Genomic DNA, 17283 nt, shown 5'->3' with positions numbered 1-17283 from the left:
AAATTAATTTCAATTAATTAATTATTAACTAACTAATTAATTAATTCATTGATTAATGGTGCTAAGGGGACCATATGGGATGCTGGGAATTGAACCCGGGTCAGCCGTGTGCAAGGCAAACGCCCCACCCACTGTGCTATCGCTCCAGCCCCTGGCCCTTTAGATTTTTTAATTTTTTTTTTCCCCTTCATGTGTGGACCAGATGATAGTACAGCAGGTTAGGCACTTGCTTTGCACACGGCTAACCCGAGTCATCCCAGGCACCACATGTGGTCCCCCCAAAGCACTACCAGGAGTTACCCCTGAGCACAGAGCCAGGAGTCTAACTTTGAGCATCACCAGGTGTGGCTCCAAAACAAAACCCCAAAACTTTCCCTTCATGTGTAACATAAGTTACTGATGGGTGATCTTGGCCACTTTTGTGGGGTTAGGTAAGGGAACTGTGTACCTCCGAGCCATAAGCATGAACATATTGTGAACATGGGGCCCAAACTATAATAATTACACTTTCAGATAAAGGGAATGGGGAAGGGAGGGGGCCTTGAGACAGTTGGTGGAGGGTCACAGACCTGGTGGTGGGCGTGGCGTTGGGACACTGTATGCCTGAAGCTTTATTACGAACAGTATTATTAATTATGGTTCCAAAAAAGAGATGGGAAGAAAGGAAAAAAAATCCCTCTATGCATAAGCTCCTGCAGCAGCCTTTATGCACCTGGGGGGACTCTGGGCCCAAGGATTGGCTGAGTTTCGGGGCATTTCCTGGGAGTGAGCGAGTTCCAGCAAACAGACCGTTCTCAGGAGCAAATGTCAAGAACAGGTAACAGCAGCAGCACCCGGGCTGGGTGCAGTGTGGCCCGCCATGTTTCAGACAATGGTCGCCTCGGCAGAAACCTCTTACATGGATGGCAATGGCACCTCGGAAAGGGGTGACTTCGTGGGACGCGGTAAGGGAAAATTAATGTAATGACGGTCGTGGTATTAATGTGTCGCTTTAATGATGTTTCATTTCGGAATCTTTCCAGTGTTATAATGTCTTCATTTGTGTTTAGTCAAAAGGTACATTTTTATTCTGTTTTATAGTTTTCAGAGACGATAGTAATTATAGTCTGTATTTTAATTGTTTCTAATTTGGTATTAAGTAGTAGTCGCTTTAGCATATGGGAAATTAAAATGGAAATATAATAATACTCAGGGCTTTGCAGTGACTAGAAATTCTGAACCGGGGAAGAACGGTGGTAAGTTTAAAACCCAATGGTTAGAGTTATTAAAATCCAGCCAAAATAACCACTGAAAAAAAGAAAAAGATATCATTATTACCCATCTCAAATCATCTTTAAAAATATGTTTCAAGGCATCCCACCCAACATTTCCCTCATTAACTGCATTTCCTGTGCAATGTATATTTATTACACATTGTGCTTCTATAAGCCTTATTTCTACCAAGTTTTTTCTACCCTGTATTTTTGAATATTTCATCAGAGATCATATATAAGAGCAGATCGCTTCAAGGTTTTTTTTAATTTTCTATAGGAATCCGTCTTCTGTCATCTCACTAGAATTATTCCCTTTTTGGAAATGTGGTAGAAAATATGAAGCTAGCACGTGGCTTTGACTTGTACCAACCGAAATTCCTCAAATTGTGTTGGGTTTCTCCTCTAGGAGCTGATGGCTTCCACCAGGGAGGAGAGACTGAAAGATCTCCAGAAAGTACCATACACCGTGGGGATATGTGTTTAACTTTCTAAACTGTTTGGCGGTTAAAAATTCATGAGAGAAAAGATTGAAATTGTGCACAGGAAAAGTCATGAAAACTCCCATCACGGGGGTTTTTAACCCTGCAGGCAATTAAACATACTCTTATCTTTATCAACCACTGAGCACATAAAAATTGCTCCTACTACTTTGCAAGTTAAAGTTCCAACTAAGCACTAACAAAGCACCACAGGGAGTATTTCCTGTTTGGGGGAAATGGGGATGCGAGGGGGGTGTCCAAGGTTCTGTCTAGAAGATGTGTGAATTCCTGCTTTGGTTGAAAGTTCAACTACTGATTCCCCTGTAACTCGACGCTCAGCTGAGTCCAACTGTGTTCTTGAGAGGTGCCTGTGTTTGATTTCCAGATCGAAAATTATCTGCTCCGGAATCACGAGACAAGGAAGTACCTGCAGGAGCAGGCCTACCGCCTCCAACAAGGCATCGTCACCAGCACCACGCAGCAGGTGAGAGACTCGTCCCCTCTCTGTCACGGGGAAGAGACTCTTCCACCAGCCAAGGACAAAAGCCGGTTTGAAACATTCCCCGTGGACAACAGGCATTGGTTTGCAAAAATGACATCACCTATGAAAGTTGATTTGGGGGGAAGATGTGGAGGGAGAAGAAATGTCAACCGATGCGAAATATGTACTTTTAATTACTGATGATTTTGTACCGCTTAAGGTTTTTGGCAAGGGCATATTTTAATTTCCTGGACAAAGTTTTCGGAGCCCGTGATTATAGGTGATAAAATCTAGAGGGAATCAGATTTGCTGCTTTGGAGACATTCTTTCTATTTTCTTGCACTTCTAGCAGGAGGAAATACATTCCAAAGTCTTCTGAATAATGAAGAATTTGTTGAATATTAATTACTGCTTAAGTGCTGAGGAGAATAGAAAGAATAAAAACTAAATTGCCTTCCTGTTTTATTTCATTTCTCTCTTCCCAATGATAGAGAAGAAAAAAATGAGTTTTAAAAGTAGTGCATAATGTAGTTTTGCTAACATATTAACAGTATTGAGAAGCATAAGATATTTGAGGAAGGCTGATAGCAGCTCAAAGGAAGAGTAATAGAAAACAAAGATAGTATAGTAACGGGTTATTGAAGTCACAAGCAGCTTCAAAATTCAAAAAGTGAGCAAAAAAATAGAGAGAAGAACAAAAAGATATTTCACTTGAGTCTTATGGTTGCTTATTAGCCACTGGAATGAATCAGAATGAATGGGGAAAATATATACATCCAGACATATTTGATCAATATCCCAAGAATAAGGATAAACAGAAATCTTCAAAGAATTCCGGAGAGAATAAACAGGCCATTTTATAATGGAACTAGATCTTAGCAGCCAATAAAGCTTAGAGCGTGATTCATTTTGGACCAAAATCCTGTATCTAAGCTTTTTTTTTTTTCTTCCGTTTTTGCTAGTCAGATATGAGAACAGAGAGAAGAATAAAAATGTTTTCCTGTATGAACTTGTTGGGAGGAGTTTTACTCCCAATATTCCATATGGAACCAAGTGAAATGCTTCAGCCTGACAAGAAAATGACAACAAACTACAATATCAAATAGAAATAAGGAAGTGTAGCAGAAATGAAATTTCAGGAGTTAGAAAAACGGAAAGAAAACTTTTTTTTAATCATCTATGTGATTTGAATAATACAATGAGAGACATTTAGTTAAAAAAAAAAAGAGAGAGAAAGAGAAATGAAGAAAATTTCCTGAAATTGCCTCTATGAGACTAGTTGCTTTCAGCTGCAGAATCTAGCTACAGCTCTCTATTTTCTTCCCTTTGGATCCCATCATCCTAATTCTGTGACTCCATTTTAGTGGACTTAAAACTGTAACAGCAGTGTAGACAAGAAGGAAAACTTGTTAGTTAAAAATACTGAAAATATAGGCCAGAGAGATAGTACAGCATGTGGCCAACCCAGGTTTGGCCCACGTGGTCCCCGGAGCCCACCAGGAGTGATTCCTGAGTTTGGAGCCAGGAATAACCCCTGAGCTCGGCCAGGTGTGGCCCAAAAACAAATAAACAAAAACTGAAAATAATCTAAAAGTAATGAAAGTAATGAAAACTGAAAAGGGAGAAAGTTGGTAAGAGAGGAGTAGGCTAAATTTTTAACTTTTTTTCCCCATGCAATCAACTCTTCTGTAATTCATAAATCAAAGCAGAAATGAAAGTCTAATACTTATCCTTTAAATAGAACCCATCAGAAGAATTTTGAAAAACAGAGGGCTTTCAAAAATATTTATTTTATTTTAACAGATTGAGAGACGCTCACTGGTAAGTCTTGGCATTTGAGACTATTTTGTATGGATCACACTGTTTTCAGACCATTGGCTTTTGATTTATTGCTTTCCTCAAACAAGAATGAGAGAAAGATGTCCATCCTAGATCCAACATATACAGCAGTCCAATCAATCAAATATGGTTGGGAAAGAGACCAATGATTATCATGGGGCGGGGCTTAGGGTGGGGGGTAGGGGTGCGTATTAGCTGTCTCATTCCTTTACTTTAGCGGTGTTGATTGGGTGCTCTACAGAAAACATGAATCACTGTATCATTGTCATCCCATTGTTCATTTTGCTCAAGTGGGGACCAGTAACGTCTCCATTGTTGAGATTTGTTGTTACTGTTCTTGGCGTATCGAATATGCCACAGGGAGCTTGCCAGGCTCTGCCGTGTGGACGAGATACTCTCGGTAGCTTGCCAGGCTCCCTGAGAGAGACAGAGGAATTGAACTCGAGTTAGCCACTTGCAAGGCAAACACCCTACCCACTGCGCTATCGCCCCAGCCCACAGAAAACATGTATTAATATTAGTTAAGGAAAAGTAATGGGCTGGAGAGACGGCACAGCGGGTAAAGCACTTGCCTTGCATGTCGCCAACTCAGTTTCCATCCCCAGCACTGTGACCTGCATAGTCTTGTCAGAGCACAGAAGCAGGAGTAAGCTCTGAACAGACCTGGGTGGGACTGAAAAATACAAAAGAAAGAGAGTCAAGGAGAGGGAAACAAAAATGAAAAGTAGAGAGATATATGTTGAGAAAAAGAAAAAAAAATAGGCCAGAGAGTGCAGGGATTAAGGTGTTGGTCTTGCCTTTGGTCAGCCTTTGTTTACTGCTGTTATTGCGCAGTCCCTTGAGCACTGCCAGGAGAGATTCCCCTAAGCACTGCTCATGTGACTCCTCCCTTCTCCAAAACAAAGAACTTCTTAGGGGCCGGAGAGACAGTACAAGGGCTGGGCACTTGCCTTCTGTGAAGCTTGTCCCTATTCGAACCCCAGACTGCATATGGTCCCCTGAGCACTGCCAGGAGTAATCCCTGAGCATAGAAGCTGGATTAAGCCCAGAGCACTGCCACCTGTGCACCCCAAGCACTGTAGCACTGTCGTCCCGTTGCTCATCGATTTGTTCGAGCGGGCACCAGTAATGTCTCCATTGTGAGACTTCTTGTTACTGTTTTTGGCATATCGAATATGCCACAGGGAGCTAGCCAGGCTCTGCCATGCGGGTGGGTTACTCTCAGTAGCTTGCCAGGCTCTCCGAGAGGGATGGAGGAATCGAACCCGGGTTAGCCGTGTGCAAGGCAAACAAACGCCCTGCCCGCTGTGCTATCACTCCAGTGCACCCCAAACCAAATAAAAATATTCTTATTAGTATTTGTGAAGAAACAAGGAATTTTGAGCAAGAAACATTTGTTTAAAGCCTCACAGATTCTTTTTCCCCCCTTTTATAGTACTAATATTAGCTTAGTACTTTATAACTTCCCGTTATTTCCTAGTTCTGGTTTTAATGTTCAGCATTAGAAGCAATCAGAGTTCTAAAATATTAGACTGAATCTTTGCCTTGGGTTCCTTTATGAGCTCTACCATAACGAAGGATTCCTTTATAAAATCCCACGTCCTCCTCACTCATTGGGGAGTTTGCTCATCCAAAATAAATAAATGACTGCTGCAACTTTTAATGCTAATTCTTAAAAGTAAGTTTCATCCCAGTTGCGAGGAAATTATACCCAGGAGATAGAGACGGATGTTCGTTTCTGCAGAGATGGCGTCGTTATTGAGTTATTGAGCCATTACGGAGAAGGTAGATTGCCACCTTTTCACTCTGGGAATTCCTTAGAAAGTTATGATGAGCAGTTTTCAGGCTTTAGTATTTCAGTTGCTTTAGAGATTTATCTCCTTATTGAGACTTTTTATGGAACTACCTAGAAATCTCAGTAAAGAATCATCCCTCCGAGATGAATACCCACGTAGCTAGTCACTGTGATGGGGGGAATGAAAATGTTGAGAACCAGCCTCGAGGTCTCCTAACTCTTCAGGTGGTTGTTCTGGCTTGTGTGTCTTTGTGTAGAGACAAAATAAGTAAGTAGTAAGACTGTGTTCCACCTCGGCTTTGGATATCTTTCCTGCTTCTATACCCCCTAAACCGGAACTCAGGAGAACTCTTTTTCCCCCAAGTCCAAATGTCAAGATTGTAGGTATTGCCCCTTTCTCTCTCTGTCTCTTTGTCTCTCTGTCTCTGTCTTTCTCCCTCCCTCTCTCTCTCTCTCTCCTTCTCTCTCTGTCTTTCTGTCTCTGTCTCTCTTTCTCTCTCCCTCTCTCTGCTTCTCTCTCTCTCTCTGTCTCTCACTCTCTCTCATTTCTGTCCATCCTTAACTTTCCTCTTGGAGACTCACAGTACCCACATTTACACGATTGAAAGTTTCTGTTGCAATAAGACTTTATAACAGACCCCAATTGCCTGTAATTGATCCTTCAAGTCCTCTGTTCCTCAGAAAGAGAAAACTGTGGGGACCAGGGATGTAGCTCACCAGAAGGATCCATTTTTGGGTAAATGAGGTGCTAGGTTAGGTCCCCTTCCTGGGTGAGGAGGGGTGTAGCTTGAGAATTTAGGAAAGCAAAGGGGGCTGGGGTGAGGGTGGAGGGGTAGGGAGACAGTTTAATCTCTTAGAGCTATTTGTTTAGTATGTTATTGTTTCTTTCTTAAGCAGATGTTTTGTTTTCAGGACTTCCTGGCTGGGTACTTCTTTCATCTCCATTAAAGGAGATGATTGGAACTTGAACTTTGCTGTCTGAGATTTAAGCACATGTTTTCCTGTTCCCTATCTGTGATGCTGATCCTTACTTACCTTAAACCTTGATCTAAAACTGATTTGAAAACCTTAAACATCCCTTAAAGTTTGATTTCGTCATCTAGGCAGGGGAGAGAACTTCTGAAAATGAGATCCTGCAATGCCAGGAACTTGGCTCTTCACTGGTAAACATTAATATTTGCTGTCGCCGCTAATCACATTTCTCCTTTTTAATCACAGCATCTTATCTTTTCTTGGCTTTGGGGCCACACCCAGCAGTGCTCAGGGCTTACTCCTGGCTCTGTGCTCAGGATCACTTTTGCCAGTGCTGGAAATGGAACTGGGGTCAGCCACCTTGAGGCAAGCACTTCCACTCTGTACACACCTCCTCTTCCTTAAGACTCACTTTCTTAAGCCTTTATTGACTTAAAGACTTTCTTCTTTTTAAAACATAAATCAGTCCTTTGGAGTTGGGGTGGATTGGGCCATACCCAGAGGTGCTCAGAGATTATTTCTTTCTCTGTGCTCAGGTCACTCCTGGCGGTTTTGTGGGGACCATATGGGATACCACAGACTGAATCTGGGTTAGCCGCGTGCACGGCAGACTCCCTGCCCACTGAAATATTGCTCTGGCTCAAGACCTTCTTCTTTTTAAAATATTTTTAATTGAATCGTTACGAATTACAAAGTTACAGAGATATTTGTGGTTGAGTTTCAGGCATACAGTGCCATAACACCAGTCCCTTCACTAGTGTCCCCAGTTTCCCTCCCACACGCCCCCACCTCCCCTCTGCCACTGTCCTAGTGTCCCCTCCCTAATTTACCACACCCTCCCAACTCCCTAGACTCAAAGTCAAAGGAAGAAAGACATTTTTTCCCTTGAGACTGACGTTGTTAAGGTTCATTTGACAGCGCCAGCCTTCCTGAGTCTCTTGTGTCTCATCTGTCTCCCTGGGTCTTCCTTAAGCAGCCCTTCTATGTTTTAAAAAATTTTTTTAATTAAAAAAAATTTTGTAATTGGATCACCGTGAGCTACAGTTACAAAGCTTTCATGTTTGAGTTTCAGTCATACAATGATGGAACACCCATCCCTCCATCAGTGTACATTCTCCACCACCAATGTCCACAGTATACCCCCCCTCATCCCACCCCTTATCCCTCCCCTCCCCCTGCTTCTGTGGCAGACAATTTCCCTCTTACTCTCTGTCTACTTATGAAGCAGCCCTTCTTCTAAGTTGAGTATTTCACTCTCTTTATCTTTGGCTGTCAAATCTGCTCCTGCCATTCTATCATCGGTGACAGTTCCTGGATCTAAATGTTTAGTTCCCATTTCTCAAAAAGTCCCATCTCTGCAACTGTTTGTTCAGTACCTCCGCCCTGGTGGTCTTCTCAACCCTGGAAGGTGTAACACCAGCCTTCGCCGAAGATAGTAGCATCTTGGATGCCTCATTTGTTTTCCTCATGGTCTTGGTCACTGTGCTTTGCCTGTTCACCTTGAAAGGTGCAACCGTTCTTTTCTTTCCAGCATCACCACCAGCTCCCTTGCTAAGGGTAGTTTCAATCTTCCTTAACTAGGGCCAAAGTGATAGTCCAGTGGGTAGGGCTTTTGCCTTGCACGAGGCCTACCCGGGTTCGATCCCGTTGTCCCATATAGTCTGCCCTAGTGACGCCAGGAGTCATTCTTGAGTGCAGAGCCAGGGATCACCCCTGGAGCATCACTGGGTGTGACCCCCAAACAAATAAAAACAAAAACAAAACAACAACAAAAACCTTCCTTGTCTTATACACGGACTACAAGAATGAGTCTGCCCTCCTTCCTCTCCCCTTCTGCTCCCTACAGCCTCATCCTCCATATCTACTGGAGAATCCCAGCCACAGTGCGTGTCAGAGGGTAGGGGGTTTTCAGATGCTCAAAATTGAGGGTGCAGTTCCTAGCCACATCCACTCTGCTGAAACTCCTTTGCATGCAGGAATATTGACCCCTCGCCAGCAGACACTGCAATCAGACCTCCTCCTGTCTTGCCTCTGACTCTCATCAGGACGTGGGGGTCATAGTGCCCGTGATCTGCTGTGGTCATTCTTTTGCTTATAAACATCTAATCCACTATCCAGTGTGCCAGAGAGCCAAAAAAAAAAAATGCTTTTGCTTCTAATTCCCTTCTGTGATTCCATTTTTAGAAATATTTCAGAAGCCAGATAAAGAATGACAGAATGTGAATATGGCAAATGTAGTCTCATGTTTAACTGAAATCTTTTAGAACTTTGTACCATCTCTTTACTGAATCAGCACAAGGGGCTGTCATATAGCAGACACTGTGGGAAATGGAGCTTCAGCAGTGAGTTAAAGAAACTACATGTTCTTCTGGGTATTTTATTATGTGACAATTCTTAATCTTGTGTTCCTTATATTATGACCATTCCTTTCCACTTCTGGGTTCTTAAGTTTCCTGGTGACAAAAGGGAGATCTCATTCAGGACTGTATCTCATTCAGTGTGAGGTATGCATTATATTTCTTTGAAATTGAAAAAAGAAATAGACGTATGTATAAAGATAAAATTTATCCAGAATAAGCTATTTATTGGAACTGAAAATCAATGAGAGTAACCTAAAACAACATTTAATATAAAGTCCTACCCGTGTGTTCTGTAACTCAGTATCTTTGAACACCTAAGTAATCACCAGCGAGTAAAGTATGAGCTAATGGTGTGACGCAGTTGCCAAAGAAGTCAATATGACTTAAAATGTTTTAATGGCCATATATTTTTTCTGATAAAAGCCAGGTTCATTTTACCAACCTACTCCTTCTGTGTTAAATCCATGTTGTTGAGGGAATCATGTTTCATGGGACTCCTACTAGATTTAAGAGGGAATTCAGAGAAGTCGCAGGTGGGGAAGGTGTGGGGACTGCAGAAGTGACTCAGAGTAGGCCCCTTGAAAGGAAATGGGGAGGTTGGTCTTGAAAGGAAAATGATTCATGACAAAAGGAGAGTCATGTGCTCAGACATGCGCAAGACTTATGTGGAAGAGAGCTTGTGGTCAAGGTGTTCTCAAGGAGAAGGCCTGGCTTGTAAGAAAGGCATGGCAAGTGACCTAGTGACCCCTTCTCTGTCCCAGCTGCCTTCTCCCCCAGCTCATAAGGCAGGCTTCCAACCGTGGAACATTCTTCATGAAGTCCATGATGGTTGGAGGGATCTCTGGGAATGGGAGATGTGTGCTGAAAGTAGATTAAGGACCAAACATGATGGCCTCTCAGTATCTGTATTGCAAACCATAATGCCCAAAAGTAGAGAGAGAGTAAGAGGGAAATTGTCTGCCACAGAAGCAGGGGAAGGGGTGGGATGTGGGAGGAGGGGAAGAATACTGGGGACATTGGTGATGGAAAATGTACACTGGTAGAGGGATGGGTGTTCGATTATTGTATGACTGAAGCTTAAACATGAAAACTTTGTAACGATAGCCCACGGTGATTCAACAACAAAAAAATTTTTTTAAAGAAAGAAAGACATGGCAAGGCAGGGGAGGCCTCTGAGGAAAGAAGACCCTGACTTAGATGAACAGAGAGGATTTCCTTGAAAGGAAGTGAACTTCTCAAACTTTGGGAGTCCTCATTTCTGAGTAGTTTTATTAAAAAAAAAAAAAAAAAAAAACAGATTGTCCCAGGGGCTGGAGTGATAGCACAGCGGGTAGGGCGTTTGCCTTGCACTCGGCCAACGTGGGTTCGACTCCCAGCATCCCATATGGTCCCCTGAGCACCGCCATGGGTAATTCCTGAGTGCAGAGCCAGGAGTAACCCCTGTGCATTGCCGGGTGTGGCCCAAAAAGAAAAAAAAAATAGATTTTCCTGGGCCAAAGAGGTGGTTCAGAGCTTTAGGCTCTTTTATGCGACTGTGACCCTGAGAATGATTTGAAACTGATGTGGCCTATGACCCCTTTTAAGCACTGCCTGGTGTGGCCCGAGTACCACCCCTAAAAATGTAGCATCCTAAGGAAGTACTGCGGAGTAGTGGATAAAGGTGAATTGCTGGAGTTCATTGATCTACTTGGAGGTGGTTGGAATAGCCTAAGAGAGGGTAGTCTTTCAGGTTGCACGCTCCATTTTTCAGATCTTCGAGGCTTAGGGACTTAAAGTATTAAGAAAATCTTGGTTTACTTTTTAAAAACTGGCTTAAGTCACTTTGTTAACATGGTTCAGTTTGCACACGAGATAATCACTCCTTGTCATCTTAAGTAGTGTGATTTTTCTGGTCCTGGGCTCTTGTTGTAAAGCATCCAAACGTGATGTGTTGAGTTGTGCTAAATGTTAGAAAGTGCAATGGGAATTATCTTCGAATTGAGAGAGTTTCTTTTTGGGATGGTGGGGGGTGGTTCACCCAGAAAGTACTCAGAGCTTACTCTTGACTCTGTGCTCCACGGTCACCCCTGGAGGGGGCTAAGGGGACCATATGTGATACCAGAGATCAAACTGGGGTTGACCACTAATAAGACAAGTGCCTTAACCTTCACACCATCTCTCTTACTCAAAACTTATGAGATTTTATGACTTAGAATGAATTAAAAGACTAATTTGTGTATGTATGTGTATGCATATTGTGTGTGTGTTATGTGTGTTAAGTGGTAGAACCTAGTGTCTCACAAATATGAGGCACCTGACTCTACCATGGAACCACCCCCCCAGCACAAAGTACTTTTTCTTTTAATGTGACTTTTGAATGGGATTAAATAATGTTCCACTTAAAGGCCATTTTGTTGAGTTCATTTAAACCCGTTCCCCTTGACGAATGCTTAACAGCACATATCCCAGACTCTTTTTATCTCTCATGATTTTTAAAGATGATCAACTTGATAGTGTCACATTCACATGCCTCTTAAATTAGTCTTTTGTGCTTTCAAAGGTTTATTAGCTTCTTTTTTAGTATGCAGTTTATTTTGTCTCTTGAAATTAGGTGTTCAGTCTAGGTAACATGAATTATTGATAGCTGTTTTGGTTCCAGGAAGCATAGGTCAATAAAATAGAAGAGTTAAAATTTATATCAGTTCAGAAGATCAAAAGAAAAAAACCTATATTTCTCTATAGGGCTCTGTATAAATTTAAAAAGACATGATACTTGCCTGCAAGTTCCAAATATAGTTAGGGAGAGGATATAGTATAAGAAGAATTTTTCGGATACGTTTTTCTCCCAGGGGGAATTTAAGCTAGCTCACATATGTGACTTCAATATGTTTTTAGTAATAAGAGCTGTTTTCACTATACATCAGCGCTGGCATTACTGACCCTTTCTCAAGAGAATAGATGCCTTGAGTGGTATTTTTTTTTTTGGATTGTCTGTATAATACACTAGAAAAGAAGATGGCGTGGGAGTTATGAATGCATCTCTTTTCATAAAGAAAGAAGTTGAGGCCGTGAAGCTGTAGGAGATAGACAGGTTTTATAATCAAACCTCAACTCTTCTGAAGATCACAGTAGAGTTTCTATTATTTTGGAGTCTATGGAAGGAAGAGGGCAGACTTTGGCTTCCTATAGTTGTTACGTAACATAATTGAAAACAGAGAAGTGTGAATTAAACCAGCAAAAGAAGACTGCTAGACCTTCTCTTCTGCAAGTGAATCATCAGACAGGTTAGGACTCTTGATGTCAGGTGCCTGGGGAATATGAACCTCACATAATTCAGTGATAATTTGCAGCTCTAATTCGGAATGTTGGGGAAATGTTTTAAATCACACCGATTATCTTTTTCTCTACACTTCTTGGCTGTAGTCATGCCTTTCTATATAAGTACAAATGGAAATGGGCAATATCACTCTTTTGCAATATTCTTTTTGTCTAGGGTAGTGATCTTTTGCTTCTTGGTAGAGCATCTGAATGTGATTTGTTGACTTGTGCTAAGTCCGAACAAATGCATATTGGAAGAATCTCAAATTCAGATGTAATTAACCTGGGCAAAGGACTTTAAATGGAATAGAATTTCAGTGCAGTTGACTTCCTACCTATGTTAATCTTATTATTATTGTTAGACCTATTATTACCTATATCAATTTGGTGGGGAGTAGCTCTTTACTTATAGAAAACTACCTGACATGGTTGATTTAGAAAACGCTAACATACGTCCTTTTCTGGATGCCAAAATATTGAGACCAGCTGGTCACGATAACATCAATTTGTAATGATCTCATCAGTCTGAGTTACATGTTGCTGTTTCTCAGTATCTGGCACCACGTCTGACATGCATAATGCTGAATTACTATTGAGCAGAATGTCACCAAGTAGCTTTGGGGTTCCAGGTCATGAATAAGCAATCACTTTGCTCTAAACATTGTGTTTTCTGAAGAAGGAAAGAGGACTATGGTGATTTTATGGTGATTTTAATGTCTTTCTGGTGCTAGCATTACCAATATTTTCTCCGATGAATAGATAAATTGGTCATTGGCTATAGGCAGCATTTTTCAAAGATTCTAACTTAAGGGGTATATGCTCATCCTGTGTGTTTCTTTCTCTCTGAATATCCACCGTGCTGACTTGGATGCTTGCTGTCATTTTTGTGGCGTGGAACAGATGATTGACAGAATATGTGTGAAGGTACAAGATCATCTCAACTCTTTACGAAATTGTGTGGGTGAAACCGTTCAGGAAGATTTGAAATCAGCAGAAAGGCTCATGCGAGACGCTAAGAACTCTAAAACGGTAAGTTTCACTGCAAGTGACCTGAGGTTATAGCATGAAAAGATTTTTAAAAATTCTAATGGGAAACCAGTTCCAGCTTTCTTTATCTTTCTGTCCAACTCTAAGGTTACTAGGTGAACTAAGTAAACAGAATTAATTTTTACCTCCTTTCTGGATCCACACTAATGATCAATAATCACAATGTAGACTAGAACCCATAGGGCTGATGTGATTTTATGACGTAGCCTGTTCTGAATAACTGAGAGGTATTGAGATTTAGATGAGTAGTGATTCGCTTAAAAATCATCCTTCCAGCAAGCAGAGATCACGAAACTCCCCCTTGATTATTTTCAAAAGAAAGCTCTCAAATTAGAATTTGGTTCTTGAAGTGTGACTTAATAGAGAGAGAACTAAATTGAAATCAGAAAGCCAAACAATGCTCTGTTCCCCTGCTTTCAAAGCTGGATCATGGTTTGTTGGCGTGTATGTTTATTGATGTATACTATTCTATAAATTTCAGCATTATGAAATTAAGAGGGATCATATTCCATTATGTTCATCACTGAGAGTCCAATTCCTACCTACATTTTTGGGCCCCAGGTTACTAATTAATCTGAAGAATCTTTGAACAAGCATGTACCATTCCTAATAATAATGCTTCCCCCATTTTTATTAACTATATGATGACTTTTTTTTTTTTCAGTTGTTACCAAATTTGTACCATGTTGGTGCATCTTGGGCAGGAGCAGGTAGCTTGTCATTCAATCCGATTCAGGAGACTCTGGAATCCATGGCTGGAGAAGTTACCAGAGTTGTAGATGAGCAACTCAAGGTTTGTGGTTTCTGTTCTTTAGGGAAAACAAAGTCGTTATATTTTAACAGTGTGCGATTACATTTCCTATCATTAATATTCTATTTTATAGATATAGAAGGGCATCAGAACTACCTATATCTGATCAATGGATTTGATAGTAAACATAGAGATAGTAATAAAATTGTCTTTATCTTAATTCGTAACAAAAGAACTTTTTTTTAATTGCATCATTATGAGATACACATTTAGAAAGCTGTTCGTGATCAGCTGTTCAGTCATACAGTGATCCAACATCTGTTCCTCCACCAGTGTCCATTCCTGCCATGAGTGACCCCAGTTTCCCTCCTGCCACCCCACTCCCCCAGCCTCCCTTTACAGCTCCTCTATGACAGGCACTTTTCTTCTCTCTCTCTCTCTTTCCCTCTCTTTTTCTCTCCCCCTCTCTCTCACATACACATGCTCTTAAAAGAACTACTTGCATAACGTGTCAAATTCATTTAACTTTTGATGGTAAATTTGTAAATGAGCTTAATTTATAATAGGCTGCCAGCAATTAGAGAATGATAGTTTGAAAGTGAAGTCTGCTTTAGAAAAAAAAACAATGTTTTATTATGATATTATGGTGTGTGATTTAGAGAATGGGAAGATATGTAGATACTCCTTTTATAGAGAGTTTGCCATGAGGTGAACAGATAATGGCCCTGGCAAGGAACTGGTTGCAAGTCCGGGAAAATAATTTAGAATGACATTACCGGGCATGTAGATCTTTGTCGAGTATCCGAAAGAAGAAAGTCTGAAGTTTAAGGGCACAGTGTAACCTTGGACCTGCTTCCTCTTATGGCAATTTAATGAAACACTAGAGAAATTTCACATTCAGAAAGTTCATAATTTTTGATCGGCTTGTTTATGAGCTTGCCTTAAAAAATCTTATCAAGGGCCTAGAGAGATAGTAGAGAGGGTTAAGAGGGTTAAGGTGGTTGTCTTGCACACGACCCTCCCTTTCATCCCAACACCACCGGGACTGATTCCCGAGCACAGGAGTAAGCTCTGAGCACTGCTAGGTGTGGCCCCCCCAAACAAAAAATCTGAAGAACGAACAAAATTCTTGATAAAATGGGATCTGAAGAAAGTCTAGGGTGGGGCTTGGGGAACCATATGGGATGCTGAGGATTGAACACATCTAATCATGAGCAAGGCAAGTGCCTTACCTACCAACTGTACTATTGCTCTGGCCCCTCTTCCATGATCTCTTGGGGCCACCATCCCACCTGCCGTGCAACCCCTCCCTAGCACCTCATGTTCCCTAACCCAGACTCTCTCCAAACTCTACTCTGGGGGTTTCACGGCGACTTCTTCAGATAGGCGTGATCAATAAATAGCTCCGTTTTCAGTCCTTCGTCTGCCTCAAGAAATTGGAAGAAAATTGGGTTGAAAATTCCAAACTTCAAATCACAACTTATTCTTTCTAGTGTGTATCTAGAATCCCAGGCAGAGTTCATCTCATTCCATCCGAAGGCACTCTGGCCACCCCGGAAATAGCAAGGATCTCAGCAGTTTCGTCAGGGACAGGGGTTCTGCCCAGCGGAGCGTGGAAGGTGCTCCTGAGCTGGTTCTTCCTCGTCAGGCCACTGTCCGGTTTCAGGAGTTCTGTGCCGGGTCCTAGGAACAGAGGCCAACGGCTGCGTTCTCCTGTCTTACAAGTATAGTTTACTTCCTTTATTTGCTGGTCCAGTGAATGCCAACACTGACCCATCACTAGATCAAACTGCACGCCTACCTCCCAGGTTCACGTTTATCTGCCAGCTGTTCTCTGGTGGCAAAGCACTTGCTCGTTTTGCCACAGTCTCACGTGACCTGAGTATATTAGCCTTTTTGGAGAGTGGGAGGACATCTTCTCTTGACCTGAGTATATGAGCCTTTTTTTTGGGGGGGGGGTGAGGTAGGGGGCAGCATTGGCCTTCTCAGAAGTGTTCTGGTGCTTTTCCTGGTTCTTATCTCAGGAGCGATCCCTGGCAGTACTCAGAGAACCAGTTTTGGAGCCGGAGGTTTGAGCCAGGCCAGCCTCCAGAGGGCAAACTCCTTATCTCTTTACTTCCGGAACCATCTCTCCAGCCCCATGCATTATTAACCCCCACATCTATGGGCCTATTAACATTTGTCTGTGTAATGGATTCCAGACAAATCTCAGCGTCTTTGGGAGTTCTTGAATAACCAGAAATGCAGCAAATCATTTTATTTTTCACTCGTATTTTGTTTGTAAATTTCATGTCCGTGTGTATCTTGGCTCGTATTTTCCTTTGCTTTTGTATGAACTCCGTGCACGCTAAGAACTGTCAGGCCTGTCAAACATTTCTAGCCTTGTGCCAGGAACTTCTCTGTCAACTTCCCACTGTCACTGGCGTCAACTGTTCTGACCCGCAGCCTTCCCTCGTCCCCTGAGTGCGAATGTCCTTCTCAGTCACCTGTGCTTGGAATTAGCTATCACCAGCGCTTGGCAGGGGAGGGGCTATAAGGAGCTGAAGTAAGACATGAATTTTTTTAATTTAATTAATTAATTTATTTATTTGACATATGAATTTTTCAAAGCCGGCAGCTCTATAAAGATAGCTCAGCCCCAGCTATTTTTTCTGTGCATCAACATCACCGAGAGTTGTGGGTGCTGACCTCTGACCCCTTGTCAGTGTCACCCTGTTCTCCATTCATCACAGCTTCCTTATTTGCAAGTGACATGACAGGTTTTTCTTTCCTTGTCACAGCCTCCCGGTGACAAGGAAAGAAAAGCTCCCGAGTGACCCGTGTGGTTTCTGCTTCCTGGCTTGCTTGGAGGCCGCTCGGTCCTTCTCGGTTTAAGTTTCTTTTCCCTGACGGGAGCATCTGACATGGATCAGAACAAGTGCTTCATCACCGCGTCGCCGTGAAATGGGGCTTGTTCATTAGGCTTGTTCCTTCCCTCTTACCGGGTAGCCGTGGAGTTTTCCATCTTTC

The 17283-nt window shown here is 42.1% G+C and overlaps 1 protein-coding gene across 9 annotated transcripts in view; it reads left to right on the top strand.

The window, feature by feature from the left end:
• CARMIL1 (capping protein regulator and myosin 1 linker 1) overlaps positions 1–17283 on the top strand; it is a 349297-nt gene that overhangs the window by 253390 nt on the left and 78624 nt on the right. For all 9 annotated transcript variants that reach the window (XM_055126005.1, XM_055126002.1, XM_055126001.1 and 6 more), the window contains exons 24-26: positions 2118–2216; positions 13377–13505; positions 14188–14316. In XM_055126005.1, the coding sequence (XP_054981980.1) occupies positions 2118–2216; positions 13377–13505; positions 14188–14316 (357 nt within the window). The remainder of the gene's footprint in view (positions 1–2117; positions 2217–13376; positions 13506–14187; positions 14317–17283) is intronic.

Source organism: Sorex araneus, chromosome 2, assembly GCF_027595985.1.
Source record: "Sorex araneus isolate mSorAra2 chromosome 2, mSorAra2.pri, whole genome shotgun sequence".
Classification (NCBI taxonomy): domain Eukaryota; kingdom Metazoa; phylum Chordata; class Mammalia; order Eulipotyphla; family Soricidae; genus Sorex; species Sorex araneus.
The sequence above is the reverse complement of the archived record's forward strand: the minus strand, read 5'-3'. Positions and strand labels throughout refer to the sequence as shown.